The 17,491-nt window shown below is 43.7% G+C and overlaps 1 protein-coding gene across 3 annotated transcripts in view; it reads right to left on the bottom strand.

Annotated features, from left to right (window-relative positions):
* The window catches only part of MYO5B (myosin VB), a 339,709-nt gene that overhangs the window by 44,270 nt on the left and 277,948 nt on the right, over positions 1-17,491 (bottom strand). For all 3 annotated transcript variants that reach the window (XM_063128253.1, XM_063128254.1, XM_063128255.1), the window contains 5 exons: positions 13,883-13,967; positions 12,299-12,447; positions 9,383-9,502; positions 7,179-7,316; positions 2,356-2,421 (listed from right to left, as the gene is read on the bottom strand). In XM_063128253.1, coding sequence (XP_062984323.1) covers positions 2,356-2,421; positions 7,179-7,316; positions 9,383-9,502; positions 12,299-12,447; positions 13,883-13,967 — 558 coding nt within the window. The remainder of the gene's footprint in view (positions 1-2,355; positions 2,422-7,178; positions 7,317-9,382; positions 9,503-12,298; positions 12,448-13,882; positions 13,968-17,491) is intronic.

Genomic DNA, 17,491 nt, shown 5'->3' with positions numbered 1-17,491 from the left:
CACTGTCCATGGAGGACTTTGTACCAAGAATGGAAAAATTAGTTGAAGACAGCTTAAGAAATGCACTACATTGCAAAGGGAGGTGTTGGAAGGGGGCGGAAAAGAGTGAGGCTACTATGCCTCTTGCCTTGATGTTCAGCATCACTCTTGTTGGGTCTACAGCACAACTGGAGCTCATCCTGCCCGCCCGCCCCATCCTTGGGCTAAAATAGAAGAGTGCCAAACTCCACCCCAGCAGGATCTGGACAGGGCTGGTCCAATGTTTTGCTGCTTGTGGTAAAGGACAAGATGGTGCCCTCTCTGCCATTCCAGATATAGAAGCTGACTGGATTGCCCATTAAATCGTAGTTCAATACCGCTGATAGGATAGCATCCCCTCCCACACCTGAGGGAAGCAGGCCAGTTTAAGGGATCAGGATAGACACACACGGTGCTGCCCTTCAAAAGAGGGGAACAGCTGGAGGGATCAGGAGGAACAGCCAGGCTCCCCCCACCTCGGGAGGTTGCTTCACTCTGTCTAATACTAGGGCCGGCGCTGCCGTTGGGTTCTCAGTCATTCACTTCAAGCGCAATCCAAATATAGATTGCACAAATGACAGCCAGAAGATAGTTAAGTATGTGGACATTAAGAGAGCTGGTCTACAGTTTGTTCCTTACAAAAATGAAGATAGAAACGGCGTTCTTTCGCACACAAACAGAGGGTGGAGGGAATAACGCTGTTCCTGCACAACAGACAACAGGTGGGAAGCAACGTGCTTGAAAGCTCCTCCAGGTTAAAAACAAAGCAAAATAAAACCATCAAACTCCATTCATGCCTAGCTTCCCCCTCCCCCCGCCCCGCCGAAGTGTTAGTTTTAGATGGATAAGGAGTTTGAGGTTTTATATGGAGAACATTCAGGCATGCAACTTTCCACCTGTAATCTAAAGCAGTACTGTCCAGGAACTGTTTATTATTTATTTCTTACTTAATAATGTAATAATGATCCTGTTAGGTGAGACCAAAGGTTCAGACACCTTGGGAACTATCTGTAGTGGAAAGGCAGGCGTGACGATTTGAGGCCCACAGAGGCAAGGTAATAAAGTCACGCTTAGAGGCCCGGGGAGTATCCCTGAGAGGAGTAGTTTCATTTCTCCAGCTAAAATTCATTTCCCTAGTTAAGTTTCCTTTCTTCAAAGTTCAAACAGTACTTTCTGTTTTTGAGGAGAGTATAAAAAAAAGAGAGAGGAGAAAGCCAGCCAGGGAGATAGGGGAAGACCAGAGTATGAGGAAAGAGCAGAAAGAAGCTGCCTGAAGAAGTCTAGGTGCAGCTTAGGGTAAAAGAACTTGCGTTTTGCAACTTTTTTTCTTTTAATGCCTTTGTATCATTCAGCTCTATTGACTAAATATCTTTAATTGTAACTTGCTTGTTTTAATTCACTAGTAAACTGTTCTGTTAAGCCACAAGTGTCTGGAGTGTTACTTACCCCACGTCTACAGCCTAAACTCCACGTTGTTGGAAGGGGAAAGTAAAAAGAAGGAAGGTGGGACTCTTAAGGAAGCAAGAGATCCTTAAAGAGTTGCTCAAAGGGTTCAAGAGATGGAAGGAACCTTAACAGCAGGATATAAATTTAATAACACAATCAATCCAGTACAGTTTCCTGCTCCTTGCAATAGTCAACTTGATGCCTCAATAAAGCTTGCAAGGAAAGCATGAAGGCAACATCCCTCTCTAGTAACTGGTATTCAGTGGCATACTAAATAAGTAACTGCAATTCCCATCATTCTCAGCTAGCTTTATTCCCAGCCAAGGAGAGATGTAGTCCATCACACCTGTAGGGAACTAGGTTGGGGGAAAGCTGCAGCAAGCTATCATAGCTAATAGCCACTAATAGCTTGTGAATTTGTTTAATCCCTTTTAAAAAGCCATTTAACCTAATGAAATGCAGCACATTCCATAAATTAAATTTTGGGTTTAAGTGTCTTACAACATCTGTAAAATACTTCAAATAAGAAAGATACTATAAAGATTAACACAAACTAGCTAAAACAATGACATGAAAATATAGAAAGACATTGGTACCAGTAAGATGAATTAAAAACATAGGTCTTTCTAAAAATGAAGTTCTTAGGATGTAATCCGATGCCTGTTTTGACAGAAAAAAGTCCTACAACTCCCAGCATTCCCAGCCAGGAAACTGAACTGAACTTCATGGAAAGGAAGACAATGGGCTTGTAAAGAGTTAACAGATATTTTGCTATTGCCCTGTCATGTAGATTTACAGAGACTGATATCAGGAAAGCTCTTGTAGGTTATTAGCACCTGACACTTGCAGTAGAAAATATATATATATCCCTAGCCTGGAATTTTTTTTTACCTTCAGACTGTTGTATGCTAGATCCATATCACGATCCAAATCCATTTCGTTCTTCATTTCAATTACCTGGATGGATTAAGAAGACAGAAAGAGAGAGATTTGGTTTGACAACAGGCTATAGCGCGGTTGGATTTCTGATTGCAGCTCGGGGTCACCTTACGAAATCTGTTGTTTGCTAGCAGAGCAATTTGGGCTGGAAGAGCGAAGGGTGTTTAGTAAACATAGAACGGATGAGGAGGAAAATAAACAATGGAATGGTACAACAGGGGCACAAGCAGCAGGAATTCCTTTCCTTTCCGAGTGTTGGTCTGATGTCTATATATCCTGTTTGCCTCTTCTTCCATGCATGGATGGCTGAGGAGGCAGGTGATGATTTTGACCCGGGAATGAAAGATCTCCCTTGATAAAAAGAGACTTCTGAGTTTGCAGGAAAAAAGTAGAGGGTCAAAATGACCCCTTCCCTTCCCTTCTTCCCAAAATCATCAGAGGGTAGCGCACACACACATTCCTCAAGTTACCTTGAAATAACTCCAGCAGCAAAGGCTGACTGTCACGTTCTCACCATGTTTCTTTAGGACAGTGTTTGTAAGATGGATGGAATTTCCCTCCGTGTGGGAACGTTCCATTACAAAGCAGGAAAGAGAATCTACTTTAAAAGTGGTGTTGTCGTATGTTTGGTGCATGGAATATGCCAATTTCGGGGCAACTATTGAAATTAGGGAATATCAGAGCTAGTGGGGCAGAGCGAAGGGAATGATGCACCAAGGTAAAGGAGACCCAGCTTCAAATCTTCCTGAGTCATCTAGCCAATTGCAGTCTCTCAGCCTACCTTTCCTTATAGGTAGGTTATTTGTGTACAGTTCTGGTCACCATACCTAAAAAAAGGATATTATAGAGCTGGAAAAGGTGCAGAAAGGGGCCACTAAAATGATCCAGGGGCTGGAGCATCTCCCCTATGAGGGAAAGTTACATCAGCTGGGATTGTTTAGCTTGGAAAAAGGAGGCTGAGGGGAGACATGATGGAGGTGTACAAAACTAGGCATGGTATGGAGAATGTGGAAAGGGAGACCTTTTTCTCCCTCTCTCAAAATACTAGAACCGGGGACATCCCATGAAGCTGATTGGTGGGAGATTCAGGACAAATAAGGAAGTACTTCTTCACAAAGTGCATAGTTACATTATGGAACTCACTACTACAAGTAGTGAGCCAAATTGGTGGCCACCAATTTGGATGGCTTTAAAAGGGGGTTGGATAAATTCCTGGAGGTGAAGGCTATCAATGGCTACTAGCCCTGATGGTTGTGTGCTATCTCCAGTATTCGAGGCAATAAGCCTGTGTGCACCAGTTGCTGGGGAACATGGGTGGGAGGGTGCTGTTGCACCATGTCCTGCTTGTTCATCCCTGGCCACTGTGTGAACAGAGTGCTGGACTAGATGGACCCTTGGTCTGATCCAGCATCAGGGCTCTTCTTATGTTCTTAAAATTTGTGTGGTAGTGGGGGTGGGGTTAGAATCATGTCTACCAAGTGCAGCCCTACTTGAAATGGAAATGCCAGAGCAGTTCAGCAATGTGTATTTTTGTGCATTCTTGGTCTAAACCAGAGCTGAGCAGAAGGTAGATCTACAGATATTTGGGACTTTAACTCCCACAAGCCCCTGTCAGCATGGCCAATAGTCAGGAATGCTGCGAGTTGAAGTCCCAAACATCTGGAGGATCACAAGATGCCCAACCTTGCTCTAGAGTCATTGGAGTCTAGTGATTCCACAGGGCCTACCCAGATCAATTTAAAATCAAGAATTTTTAAGATGTGTTGATTCCTGTACTAATGTTGTTCCCCGCCTCGATCCAAAGGGAGAGGAAGGTAAGAAATAAATAAATATATGATGATGATGAAGATGATGATGATGATGATGTGTAAACAGTGTGCATTGCGGAATTGCATTCTATGTCATTCAATGATCTAGTTCAGAGAAGGGGAACCTAGCCCTCCCCGATGTTGTTAGACTTCAATGTTCATCAGCCCCACTCAGCATAGCTAATGGTCAGGGATGATGGGAGTTGGAGTCCAACATCATCCGGAGGGTCACAGGTTCCCCATCCCTGGTCTAGTTGAGACCTTGCATTCAAGCGCATGGAAGGCACAGGATATTTTTCCTCCCAACTGAGGTCACTGCTTTTGTTTTTATAGAAAAAAATGAATAAAAAATGAATCGCAAACAGAAGTAGAAGTGTTATCCTACAAGGGCTCTTGTTGTGATGAGCATTCCTTTAAATAAATTATTCTCCTTTTTTGTCCCAGAAAAAGCCATGACAGAAGTTGCTCACTTTCAGGACGAGCAGAACCTATAAAAAGCACTGACCCCCACCCCACCCAAAAGGTGTTATCCACTGAAGAAGAAACGGACGGACTGGTGGCTGGAGGTAGAATGGAATTGCCAACATTCATAATACATATCTAAGAGGCACCTGTCTTTCCATGGCCAGATAAGTAATCTAAAAGCAAGCGGTGTCCCTTTCCCCCCCAACTTGTTTGCGCTGGTTAAGAGGCAAACATTCTGAGTGGCGGAGGGGAGAAGCCCTCTTCTTTCAAGTCCGAAGTGGAAAGCATAACCCTTTCTGGGCCTTCGTGGGGAAGCTAACTTTTGTTCACCAAAAGCAATCCATATTAATTCTCTATTTTATAGGCCACCATTGCAAAGAGAGACGAGGTCCGGGCTGGGCCAAGTGGCCTTGGACATATAAAGGCAGACTCTTGTTCCATATAGCCCAGTACTCTCAGTTTCTTCTCACGGGCACTGGATTTCAGCTGGGAAGCCTTTTCCAGTTCCGTGGGATCCTTTAAAGAGAGATGCCAGGAACTGAGCCTGCAACCTTCTGCATCAAAATCATGTGCTTCACTGCTGAGCTATGGCCCACTCCTCCTCCTGGTCAGAAACAGGGAGAGCCGCCAATTCAAAAGGAAACCCCAAGTAGCAAGAGAGAAAAAAGCCAAGGGCATGGGAGAGATCCTTTTGGAGCTCTTCACCAGGTGCATATTTCCTTTCATCCACAAGGTGCATTTTCGAAACACGCTAGCACAGCCTTCCTCAACCTGGGGCGCTCCAGATGTGTTGGACTACAACTCCCAGAATGCCCCAGCCAGCTGCTGGCTGGGGCATTCTGGGAGGTGCAGTCCAACACATCTGGAGCGCTCCAGGTTGAGGAAGGCTGCACAAAACACAGATTGGCAGACTAGACCAGGACATCCAAATCCATGCTGTCCTTTCACTACCTGCCTCCAAACTATCACGGCTAAATTCAGGACACAAATTTCCCACATGCCAGGGAAACAGAATCAATTGGATTCATGACAGCTCAGGAACAGAGCCATTGCCAGGCCAATTAAACCTACAGTGAGATAAATCATTCCAACATTGATTGTGCATTCCAATGATTGCAAAGCCTGTCCTCTGGCAGAGGAAGGCAGCAATAGAATTAAGCATCATAATCATGCACGAATTCCTAACGAAGCATGGCATGGCCAGGGTATGTAGGTCTCCGGATGCAGAACACAAAGGTAGTAATGAGATTATTTGCAAAGTATTTTTGAACAAGAGCAAAATCCTGGTGGCCTACCAGAGGAAAACATTTTTGCATACCTATTTTAATAGTACTCTTAGAGACAATGTACAGATTCAGATCAATCATGTGAAACAGAATTCCTACGACTGAACCATTTCAGACTACTGGGGAGGGTTTATCTTTTTTCTTTTTTATGTTCCCCAGGGCTGGCCCAAGATATTTTACTATCTGAGGCAGACAAGCTGCACCCCGAACACATGTGCCCATTCCATGCACAGAAGCCAGCTGGACCAATAATTGAATCTTATTTCAGCACTCATGACAAGACAAGTCCTCCATTGCATCTGATAGCAGTAGGCTAGCTTAGGGGACAGAGGGCAGGCTGTGTTTAGCATACACAACTCTGTCCACCGACAGCTTGTCTCTACTCCCCTGTCCCCAGCATCTGCTGCTTATGGAAGCTGCCTCACCCTGTCTAATGGTAGGACCGGCCCTGAAGTTCCCCCATATTAAATAAACAAACAAACAAACACAAAACCCTCCTTGCATGTAGAAAAATAGTACATTGTAGAGAAGGCTAGGCTAGAAAGCTCTTCCTCACATGTTAGACAGTCCACGGCAGACAGATTTTGGGTTCAGAGAAGTATTTAAACATGGGATCTTTCACTTACAGTCTGAAATGGTATAGTCCCAGGAGCACTATACCACGAGGTTCATCTGACTGTTTGGAATGGGCTTTAACATTCCGGTTTGTTGCAAACGACATAATTGCAGAAAACTACTATTGGAAGCTATAGGGGTGGAGGAGAGATGACCCATGGTGACAGCAGTGCCATTTCTGAAGCTTCCTGTTCTCCAACACGTTTTAGAAAATATCAAGGGAAATTAGCTAGGGGCGTTGGTCTCCTCAAAGTGTAACATTTCTCAAATAGTCACCTTCATTTCCATTCCATGTTCAATAGGGATGTACAAGAACTTTGTTTATGTTTGCAAATCACGCAAACATGCCCTGTTCGCACCCCCGAAAGTGGATGTGGGCAGGAGAACATGTTCTACAAAAACGCCCGAGCATGTGTTCATCTCCACCCCCACCGCTAGAAGCAGCCAATAGTAGAATGGGAAGGAGGGTTGGAGGAAACGTATCACAATGTAAAGCCATGGGTAAATTTCACTAGCTGTTACATTTGCATGGGGATATTAAACACACAGCAGGGATGCCTTTCATGCAACGTAAGTTCTGTTCTTAATGTATGTTTCATACCTGGGCTTTTTTGCTTTCGTTCTCTTTCTTCTCCAGTTGGTTTTGCAGTCTCTTTCTCTCTTGTTCGAGTTCCCGGACTCTCTTCTGAAGCTTTAGGAAGAGGGTCATGTCCATGGCTGCCTTCTCCAAACCCACCTCCTGGAGTGGAAGAGCAGGAAAACAGATGAGAATCTGAAGTAACCTGGGGCATGTCTACACCAGGCTATAAGAAAGAGAGGCTACTAGCTCTGGTGCTAAGAAATGTCAAAAGAAATTTCTTTATTTTTATCCGAAATATAAAAATTAAAAAATGTTCAAAACAACTTTCAGTCAATCTTGTGCAACGCTCAACGTTTCGGATCCGGAGATCCTTCGTCAGGAGCTGTACAACGAAATAAATTACTTTTTGAAGTACCGTATTTCTTCGATTCTAAGACACACTTTTTCCCCCATATAAACATCCCTAAAAACGGGGTGCGTCTTAGAATTGCGGGTGCATTTATTATTTCTTAGAATCAAAGTTGTTGTTTTTTCTGTTGGTGGTACTGAAATTAGTGTGCGTCTTACAATCGACGGCGTCTTAGAATCGAAGAAATACGGTAATTATAAATTTAAAACCTTCTAGATATTTTTTACAAAACCGCAGTCGTGTTCATTCTGTCTCCAGCAGTGGATAAAAATAAAGAAATTTATTTTGACATTTCTTAGCACCAGAGCTAGTAGCTTCTTTTTCTAATAGCCTTTTCGTGGTGCTTTCCCCCTCTTTTTCCTCAGCATGTTTACACCAGCCATTTATCCTGGGATTGTCCCGGGATCATCCCTGTGCATCCAAATGACACACAGGGATCCCGGGAGCAGGCAGGGACGATCCCTCCATTTTCCTGGGATAATCCTTAGGTGTAGAAAGGCCCCTGGAGAAGGCTAGAACTGCAGAATGAGCACTTCGCTGAGACCCATTCAGCAGTACCTACAAAATTTGAATAAAAATCGCTCAGCTTGTTTGAAAAAGGGCTTCCCGCCTGGTTCAACATTCTTTCACCAAAGAGAAAATCAATCGAGACAGCATTTTCCACCCCAAAGAAGGAAATGGATTCCACAAAATCCCCAGCACGGGCTGCATCACCACTACTAACCCCCCACAATTCCTTTGGCCTACCCTATACAGAAGGTGCTTGTGGAGTTCAGTGAATCTAAGCCATGGAGGGGAGGGGGAAAACCCACCACATGCACAAATTCTTAACATGCAGGCTTTGGCAGTGCGAGAGACCTGAACGTTTTGTACTTGGAGCAACAAATTCCATCCAAAGGAAGTCACAATTTCACAAATCCATCTTCATCTTTCTCACTCTCCTAATACCACATTTAATGGCTGCACTGAGAACTGAAGCGATTAAAGGCCACAAGAAAATCCATAACAGATGAAGCAATGTCAAAGCACTACTCTAGCCCCTATTTAATTTTGCTTTTCACTCTTAACAGCCCTAACATTCTTTTCACTAAGACTTTCAATCATGATTGAACTATTACAGTGAAATCCTCCCACACTGGGCGTGTTGGCTCACTCATTTTGCCTTAAGAGGCTGACAACGTTGGCCTTAAATTCGTAACTTACATTTAACAAGTTCTTAAAATACTCAAAAACCTCTTCTGGAGAGCACAGAGAAGAGTCTGGAATTTTCTTTGCATTCTTAACCAACATCCTACATGGATAAATGTGTTAATGCCTTCTGCTTTAATGTACTTTAAAAGGCTGCTGAGGCTAAAAGTGCAACAAAGCTGGAAAACTCTCTTTCTGAAAACACAATTGAATGAAAACCAGTCCTCAGGAGTACCGAAAAGGCAGTTATAACCCGCTTGAAAGGAAAGCATGCTATATAAATGTATTATTAACCACTGGCTTTACTTTTAATCATCATTACTTAATGCTCTGTGTTTACAGCCCTAAGTGTTTACTAAATGCGTGGCTTTAAAAATTAATCCTCTCTAATTGGCTAATTTAAAGAAATAAACAGTACGGCTTTTCAATGCAAGGCTCAGGTTTTCACATTTGCTGCTCCTGACATAATTAGCATTGGCTTTCTAGCAGCATAGTCATATTTTCGAAACACCTCTCCACTCAACGTACTTCATTTGGACTACTTAGGGAGCAACCCATGGCATAAATGGCACTCTGTTGACAATGCAGGAAGCCTTACCCAAGCCCTGTTTGAATTGCATTTCCATACCTCCACTTGCTGTATTGCATCCTCTGTATCTCCAACTTCTGATGTAGAAATTGACGGGTAATTGGAGTCCGATTCCAAACTGCTTTGGTTAGATGGATTTCTTCTGTGTCCTGGGGTTTGCTAGCCAAAGAGAGATAAAGGCTGGGTTCAGACAACACAATAAACAATGTTGGTTTAAATAGTCTACGGTTGGTTGTTTAACCCAGCATGGGTTATTGTGTTGCGTGGAGGGAGTTTTATAACCAATGGTTGGTTATTTGGCTGAAATAACCAACGCTGTGCAGAGTTGGCTATTTGAACCACCGTTGGTTATCGTGTCGACTGGAGGGCACTGTGGGTTATTTCCTCGGCCACCATTGGTTATTTCATTAGACACAGAGTCGCAAGGCAAGAGCAGACAAAGCAATGGCTGCTGCTCTAGTCCAGCTGGCAGGATAGATTTTTGGCAGCAATGGCTGATGGGATACTATGGGAGAAGTGAGAGGGGAGAGATGGCAGGGGATGAGTGAGTCAACTCAGTGTGGAATAATAGCCAATTCAACACGGATCCTAATCCACATCATGGTTGATTATTATTAGGGCTGTGCACAGACCCCCCGAACCGCTTGGGGTCGATCCGACCCTCCCCTGCTCCGCGGAGCAAGTTCCGGAGGAGCGGATCGAGATTTTGCCCCCCTTCCCTACTTACTTGCCTCCACGGCAGACGGCAGAGGCAGGTAAGTGCGGAAGGGGGGACAAAATGGGGGCTGAATAAGCCCCCCCTTATCTGGCTCCGACGCCATCGCCGCATGGACTGGTAAGCCAGGTAAGCCCCCTTCCCCCCACTTACCTGCCTGCGTCGCGGTCCGGTGCCGGCTTCAACTGAGGCCCAGGCCTCAGTTGAAGTCGGTGCCGGACCACGATGGACACAGGTAAGCCCCCCTCCCTCTGCCCCCTTAGCTGGCTCCGCCGCCGTATGGACTGCGGCGGCAGCACCAGGTGACCCCTCCCCCCCACTTACCTGCATTCAGAGCTCTGGATGGAGGCGAACCGCTTCGCCTCGATCCGCAGCTCGCCTGAACTGATTCGGATCCACCTTTGGCAGAGGCGAATCGGGCCACTCTGCTTCCGCTTCTATGACCCAAAACTGAGCAGAGCACAGCCCTAATTATTATCCTATTTTGTGGAGAGTACCCCCTAGATAAACAACTGTCGAGTTGATTATTACCCCACTGTTGACTATAGTGTTGTCTGAATGCAGCCAAACTGTATCAAAGAAACTTAGTACTAAGAGAGATCAAGGGCAAGTTGTGACGAAATGTGGCTTGGCTTGTAAGAACAATTTCTGGGGGTGCAGACATAGGAAAAACAAGTGTTTTGTTTGAGTGGGTCATTCATGTAATAGGGCTGTATATCTATAGCAGGGACAGAGAACCTCAGGCCCGGGGCCAAATCCACCCCCCTGGGTTCCAATCCAGCCATTTGGAGTTCCCCAGAAGGTCATGCCCCATTCCCTTGACCCCTCCCATCTACAGTTTCGTGATTCCCCAGCTTTCGTGCAGTTTTCCCCCCATTCAAAAAGGTTGAAATGCCTCTCATGTGCTTAGTTATGGACACAAAGAGCTTTAAGTTACTGGCACTAAGAACTTTACGAGCAGGTAGGTTTTGTACTTTTGGCTCCACCCCCTTTCCCCCCTCTGCCACGCCCCCTTTGCCTTTGGCCCAGCAAAAAGGGCACACAGGAGGGAAGTCTTAGCACTCTTGGGGGAAATTGTTTTCGACCGTAAAAAATCTTTAAAAATATAACCTTAAGGGGGTGGAAAACCCGCAAGAACAAGTAGAAAAGGGCCGAGCGTGCTCAGTGGCAACGAAATATTGACTGTTGTGGGAGGGGAGGAGAGAATGGAAAAGGGTGGCTGGAATCCTAGGAACAAAGGAAGCTGCCTCATACTGAGTCAGCCCCTTGGTCCATCCAGCCCAGTATTGTCGACACTGACCGGCAGCAATGGCTCTCCAGGGTTTCAGGTAGGAATTTTTCCTGCCCTACCTGGAGATCGATCCTGGAACCTTCTGCATGCAAACCAGGTGCTCTGCCACTGAACACCGCAACCTTTTTTTTTGCCACTCACACTTATAGCTTTTAGCATCCTTACAGAACCCCAGACCTGTGGTTCAAATAGGGCCCTCTGGGATTCCCCAGATGGCCACACACCCTTCCCTGGGCCACGCCCCCATTTCCCTGGGCCCACCTCTTTTCCTCCATCTGCCAATCACCTGGTGCTTCATGGCTTTTGCATGTCCCTGCCCCCCACCCCCATTGTAAAAAGTTAAAACGTCTCTCCTAAGGTTTAGTTACTGGAAATAAGAGCTTTAAGGTAAAATGTGTTGGTATTTTTGGTATCTTGTCCCTGTCCACCCCATTTTGCCTTTGGCACTTACCACCACTGGAATCCAACTCCCGAGAGCTTCTCCATGATTGAATTCAGCTTCCATAATTTAGCACCCCTGCCTTACAGCAACCCCATACAGGCAAGCCATTGTCACTGTCCTCCTATTGTAGATGTGTGTGTGTGTGTGTGTGTGTGTGTGTGTGTGTGAGGGATGAGACGCTGAGAGATAGTGGCTTGCCTTAGCCCACCTAGATTTGTGTCTAAAATGAGATCTCAACTAGGCCATTTCTATTCTACACGTCAATAAAGCCAACCAAGTTATGGTAGCTCCCATGTTTAATGTAAATATAATATATTTACGGGATAACAATTGGCACTAAATATTTATATCAGTCCTAAAAACAACAGCAGCCCATAAATATTTGCAGATAGGCTGTGGTGGGGAGCACTTACAAAAATATTGTCAGCGAGCTTCTTAAAGCAGGCATAATACTATCTATTAATCTCTCAGTGTGGTATCAAGGGGGGGGGAATACTTTCCCATTACCTTTATGATGGTCATCTCGTCCCTCACATTGTCGTAACTCTGCTCTAGCCTTGAATACTCCTTCACAAGGTTCTGATAACGAGCTCTTTCCTCATCTAGCTCCTTTTTCATCAGGAGGTTTTCCTCAACAGCATTTCGTGCGAATTCATCTTGTGGCGGAAAAATGAACCAAAAAACAAAAAAAACAAAGGGGGAAATTGACACGTTGAATTGGATCGTTATTCACATTCATAGAGACAGCTGATCTGCCTCGTTGACGTGGAAAGCACATGTACAGTAGAAACACCGATTGTCAGGCCAGATGAAAACTGCGCTGTTAGCGCTCTTAAAATGCTCCATCAGCCTTTGGTCTTATACGCACTCTCCCATGTTACTGGCTTTAGAAATAAATTGGATTCATAACTTGCACATATCTGCTCTATAATGAATAGGGCTGCAACCCTGAATCAATTATGTGCTCAGAATAATTAATTCAAATAGTTTAAATCAACTAAAAAGCATTCCCCCAAATTAGACAATACATTCTAAAAGTTAATTATTTTTACTATAAATATTTATAAAAACTGCAAATGGCAGGAGCCATGTTAGAAGTCTTCTGCCTTTACTCTCATACAGGGGGAAATGTCTCTTCTACATATATGCATCATCTACAAACAGCCCAGCACATCTGGACGGCACCAAATTGGAGAAGGCTCTTTCAGACAGCTTTCAATGGAGCAATCAGAACTCATTTGGTCAATGAAGCAATATTTTTTTTCACCAGGTGACAGCGCCAATAATGAAAGGAAATCATTTTAGCCTGTGGGCTTCTGGGATCAGATAAACGAGGTATTCACTGAGTGCCTGTAGTCCTTATACCCACTATAATTTCCCCAGATGTTTTCTCTCTCTCTTTTTACCAAAAAGGGTGGGCAATTGATATGCAATCCATAAAACACAAAATCCATGCAATAAAAGCTGGGATCTTGGAAGTTCATTTTTATCGAGCTTTCTAACCACGAGTTTGTAACAGTTCAGGAATTTGTCAGTATGGGTTGACTCTAAAGTCTTTTAAAAAAACTGGACAAAATATTTTCACATGCTCAAAGTTTGCGTTTTGCCATTTGTCAATCAATGTCTAACTCAACTTCTACAATTATTTTCCCGCTGCGTCCAGTTAAACAGATCCTTGGTTGCAATGCAAATGCTGCTACCTGACTATCTTTCTTCTTAAACTGCCTTTCCGTTTGTAGTTTTCCCTTGCAGTTGCTCTGATTAAATCCAAAAATGTAACTGAAGGGGGGAGTAGTAAACCCTTTAGATGGTTTATCCGATGCTTAATTCCCCTTGCCCCTCTAGCGATTAAATTAGTTTCCACTCTTGCTCTTCCACCTTTGGGAAAGATATTTCAAGAAATGTTTTTGAGAGGGGGAGAAGGGAGTCGATTTGAAGATTAGCACGTTTCTGCTTATCCTTCACAGCTGAGCGTAAGGGAGAAGAACTAATAATAATAATAATAATAATAATACAAAGAAAGAGCAAAAACATTATGAATCCTTCAGTTCATCATCACCATTAATGAAGCCATACACTGCTCCTCCCTACCTTCAGACTGATGCAAAATTTTGCTGTTAAGCTCCTCTTTTTCCTTCTTCAGAAGCACATTCTCTTCTTCCAAGTCCGATATCCGCTAAGGAGAAAACAAGAGAGCAATATTACTATCCACAATGTAGGCCAACCCAAGGTCAGCCAACTCAGTACAGAGATTGAGTTTCACCTGGCTGGCTTTTATAGCTAAACCGGTTTTCGATCCTCCTTCCGTCGCTGGAATAACAATACGCAACAGTGAAACAGTTACCGTAACAGCTTTGGATCATGTGTTATAAAGAATGCAACTTGTCAATTTTCTTTAAATGAACAAACTTGGATTATAAATGCCATTTGCTTCATGAGCTGAAGATAAAGAGGGTTTTTTCCCCCTTTTCTTTTCTAGATGCTATTATTCCAGGGGCTTATGGGGCTTCTTAGAAGCTTATCAGAGGTTCCTTGATGAGAAGACCAGTAATAGGGGACACGGTTTCCTAAAGGGCAGCTAGTCTTTCACCTCCAATCTTCTGCTGCAGTGGAGTAGTTTTGGAGGACGCTCTGTTCATATGGGACACTGATCATGCACAATAAACTAGGAGATGAACTGAGTGTGCTACAGCTTAGAAGATGCCCCTATGTTCTGCAAAGAGCCTTGCAAACCTGATGCTAAGTGAGTATTATATAGTAGCAGCGTCTCCTCAAGTCTTGCAGTTTTCCACAGAATTATTCCAGGTTTTTCTTTTACACCCCACCCCCCAAATGTGGGCAAATGATCTGCAATGAATAAAACAAAACAATCCATACAATAAAAGCTGCGAATGTAGAAGTTCGTTTGCCTAAACGAACTTTCTGACCACCAGCTTATAAAAGCACACAATCTGCATCAACACATCTGGAGGTTACCAGCTTGGGAAAGACTGCACTAGATTGCAGCCCTAGTTAACAGGGGAAAAAACTTGCACTGGCTCTAGGCATCATGAAATGCTAAAGACAGTTTTCTGACCTTGAGTTAAAAGGGGGGAGAGAAAGTACGAGAAAGAAGGAATGTGTAAACTAGAGTTGCTGCATTTTTTTCTCCAAACATGAAGTGCATTTGGGATACCTCTTCAGGTCAAACTTATGAGGAATTTTGAAGGGAACCAAGAATCCATTCTGACAGGCTCCAGTGATGTTCAAGCTACCAGAACCAAAGGACAGGTCTTGGGGTTTTTTTACTTTTTAATTTCTGCCCCAACATGGATTGATTCTTTCACAAACATAAAATAAAAGTACCTAAGGGCTCAATCCTATGCATATTTAGAAAGAAAGAGTCCTACAACTCCCAGCATGCTCCAGCCAACATGGATTCCTGCACTGAGCAGGGGGTTGGACTCGATGGCCTTGTAGACCCCTTCCAACTCTGCTATTCTATGACCCTTTTCTGTCAAAATATGCATAGGATTGCACCCTAACTTAGGCCTAATTTACACCAAGCAGGATATTGCACTATGGAAGCGGTATATAAAAGGCAGGAGCCACACTACTGCTTTATAGCGGTATCAAAGTGCACCGACAACTGTTGAGACCCACTGACACAAACTATAGACCACTATATGCCATTTTCATACCGCTTTCATAGTGCTATATACTGCTTGTTGTAGATGAGGCCTGTGTTTTATCTGAAGGCAAAAAAGAAGAGGGAGCCTCAATGGAACTTGAAAGCTTTCTGTATCCCAAAGACAAAATTGGCAAAATAAGACATACTGACATCCACACAAGGCCACACCATCTACTCATCATAGCGGTCTTGCTTCTCTGAATTGCTTTGGACAAGCCATTTTAGTGCACACAATATTGCTCTATTCTGTCGCACATGGACCAGGCTGTAGGCTGGCGACCCAAATTTCACTGTGGTGTTCCTCTCAGTCTACACAATTGCAGTTCTGAGCAGAACAACTATAATTTGGAAAATTGCTGCAGCGAGTGTACGTGGATTCTGAGCTGTTGGTGAAAGAAAGCTTTATATGTTAGTATAATAAAGATTTTTTTTGCTGTCCTACTAAGACTAACAATACATGCCTGCTAAACCTCATACACTGGTCTAATTATTATCTACGTTCATACACTGTTCTTCAGTTTTCTTGAAAGCCAGGATTTGCGGAGGTGTTGTATCAATAATTGTACATGCCATTAAAAAACCCAAAACTGAACGGAAATCTGGGGTCTGTGGGGAGCAAACTGCCTATCAAAAAAGAAGTCCAAACTGCTTCTTTAACCCCCATGTGCCTGAAAACTTGGATGGGGTGGGACGGATAGGAAGACAAAAATACCCAAAGCAGCAAAATTAGAACAGCTCTTTCATACAACAATATCCTGAAATATCTTGGTGCATTATTTTCCCCTAAGGTCTGACCACAGCTGTTCATTTTATTATGTGTATGTTGTTGCAAACTGAGCAGTTGCCTAGAAAAATAGCAAAAGAACTTGCATGAATACTGCAATGACGAGGTGACTTGGATCATCTTATTTATTTATTTATTGCATTTATATCCCCATGTATATTTATTATATTGTTGTATGATTTTATCTGTACACCACCCTGAGATCCTTGTGATATAGGGTGGGATACAAATGTCTTAATAAATGAATAATAAAAAATAAAATCCCAGCTTTTTCCCTGCAAGGAACCTAAGGCAGCGTACGTAATCCTCCTCCTCCTCTCCATTTTATCCTCAAAACAACAACCTTGTAAGGTAGGTTGGGCTGAGAGTCTTTGACTGGCCCAAAGTCACCCAGTGGGTTTCCATGGCCAAGTGGGGACTAGAACCCAGATCTCCTGACTCCCAGTCCGACACTCTAGCCACTACACCACACTGGCATCCGCTTCAGGTTGGGAGGTTGTATGCAGACCAGCCTCCCAAGTCTTGTGAGAGAAAAGTGTCTGTGCTGATGATGGGTTGGAGTTCACTGATGATCCGTTGCAGTGGTTTCAATTTCTGCAGCTGAAAAATTTGGTTTTTTTAAAAAAACCTCGCAGGATGACAAGACAGAAATTGGAAGCGGAAGAATGAACTTACAGCCATAGGTAGGGAATGCCATTTTGAATTGTTCCCCGAGCAAAAATGCAAAATCAAGATTAACCAACAAACCAAATCAAATCCTCTCCTGAAAATAGGGAGAAAGGTTTTAACCTAGAGTTTTTTTCCAACATGTTCTCTCTGGCAATGCTACTTTTCTACCTGCAATGGGTGGTGTGTATTTTTTAAGTGACAGAGCATTAAAACCAAATTATTCTCAACCTGTAGCCCATTCTACCACCTCATTCTGCTGCACATGTGGCACAAGTCTAACTGCATTTAGCAAGTCAACTGGGAAAAGCAGGGATACTCCAAGAAGCTAGTGAAAACTGGAAAGCATGCAGAGTTCTATTACAGCCTTTGGTCCCACCGTGTTGGGGAAGACAAAGACGGCGAGGTGATCCCAGCATCCACCTAAGGCAATTACGGCACACAAGCTTTCAAGTTTCGCAAAGCACTTCAAGTCAACAGTAACAAGAAGATAAATAAGCCCACAGTTGTATCTATGAAACAATTCCAGAGGAAGACAGGAAACAGACAGGATGTGGTACTGAATACAGAATTCAGTTTC

This window comes from Elgaria multicarinata, chromosome 6 (assembly GCF_023053635.1).
Source record: "Elgaria multicarinata webbii isolate HBS135686 ecotype San Diego chromosome 6, rElgMul1.1.pri, whole genome shotgun sequence".
Classification (NCBI taxonomy): Eukaryota; Metazoa; Chordata; class Lepidosauria; order Squamata; family Anguidae; genus Elgaria; species Elgaria multicarinata.
Note: the sequence above shows the minus strand (reverse complement) of the source record. Positions and strands in the feature narration are given on the sequence as shown.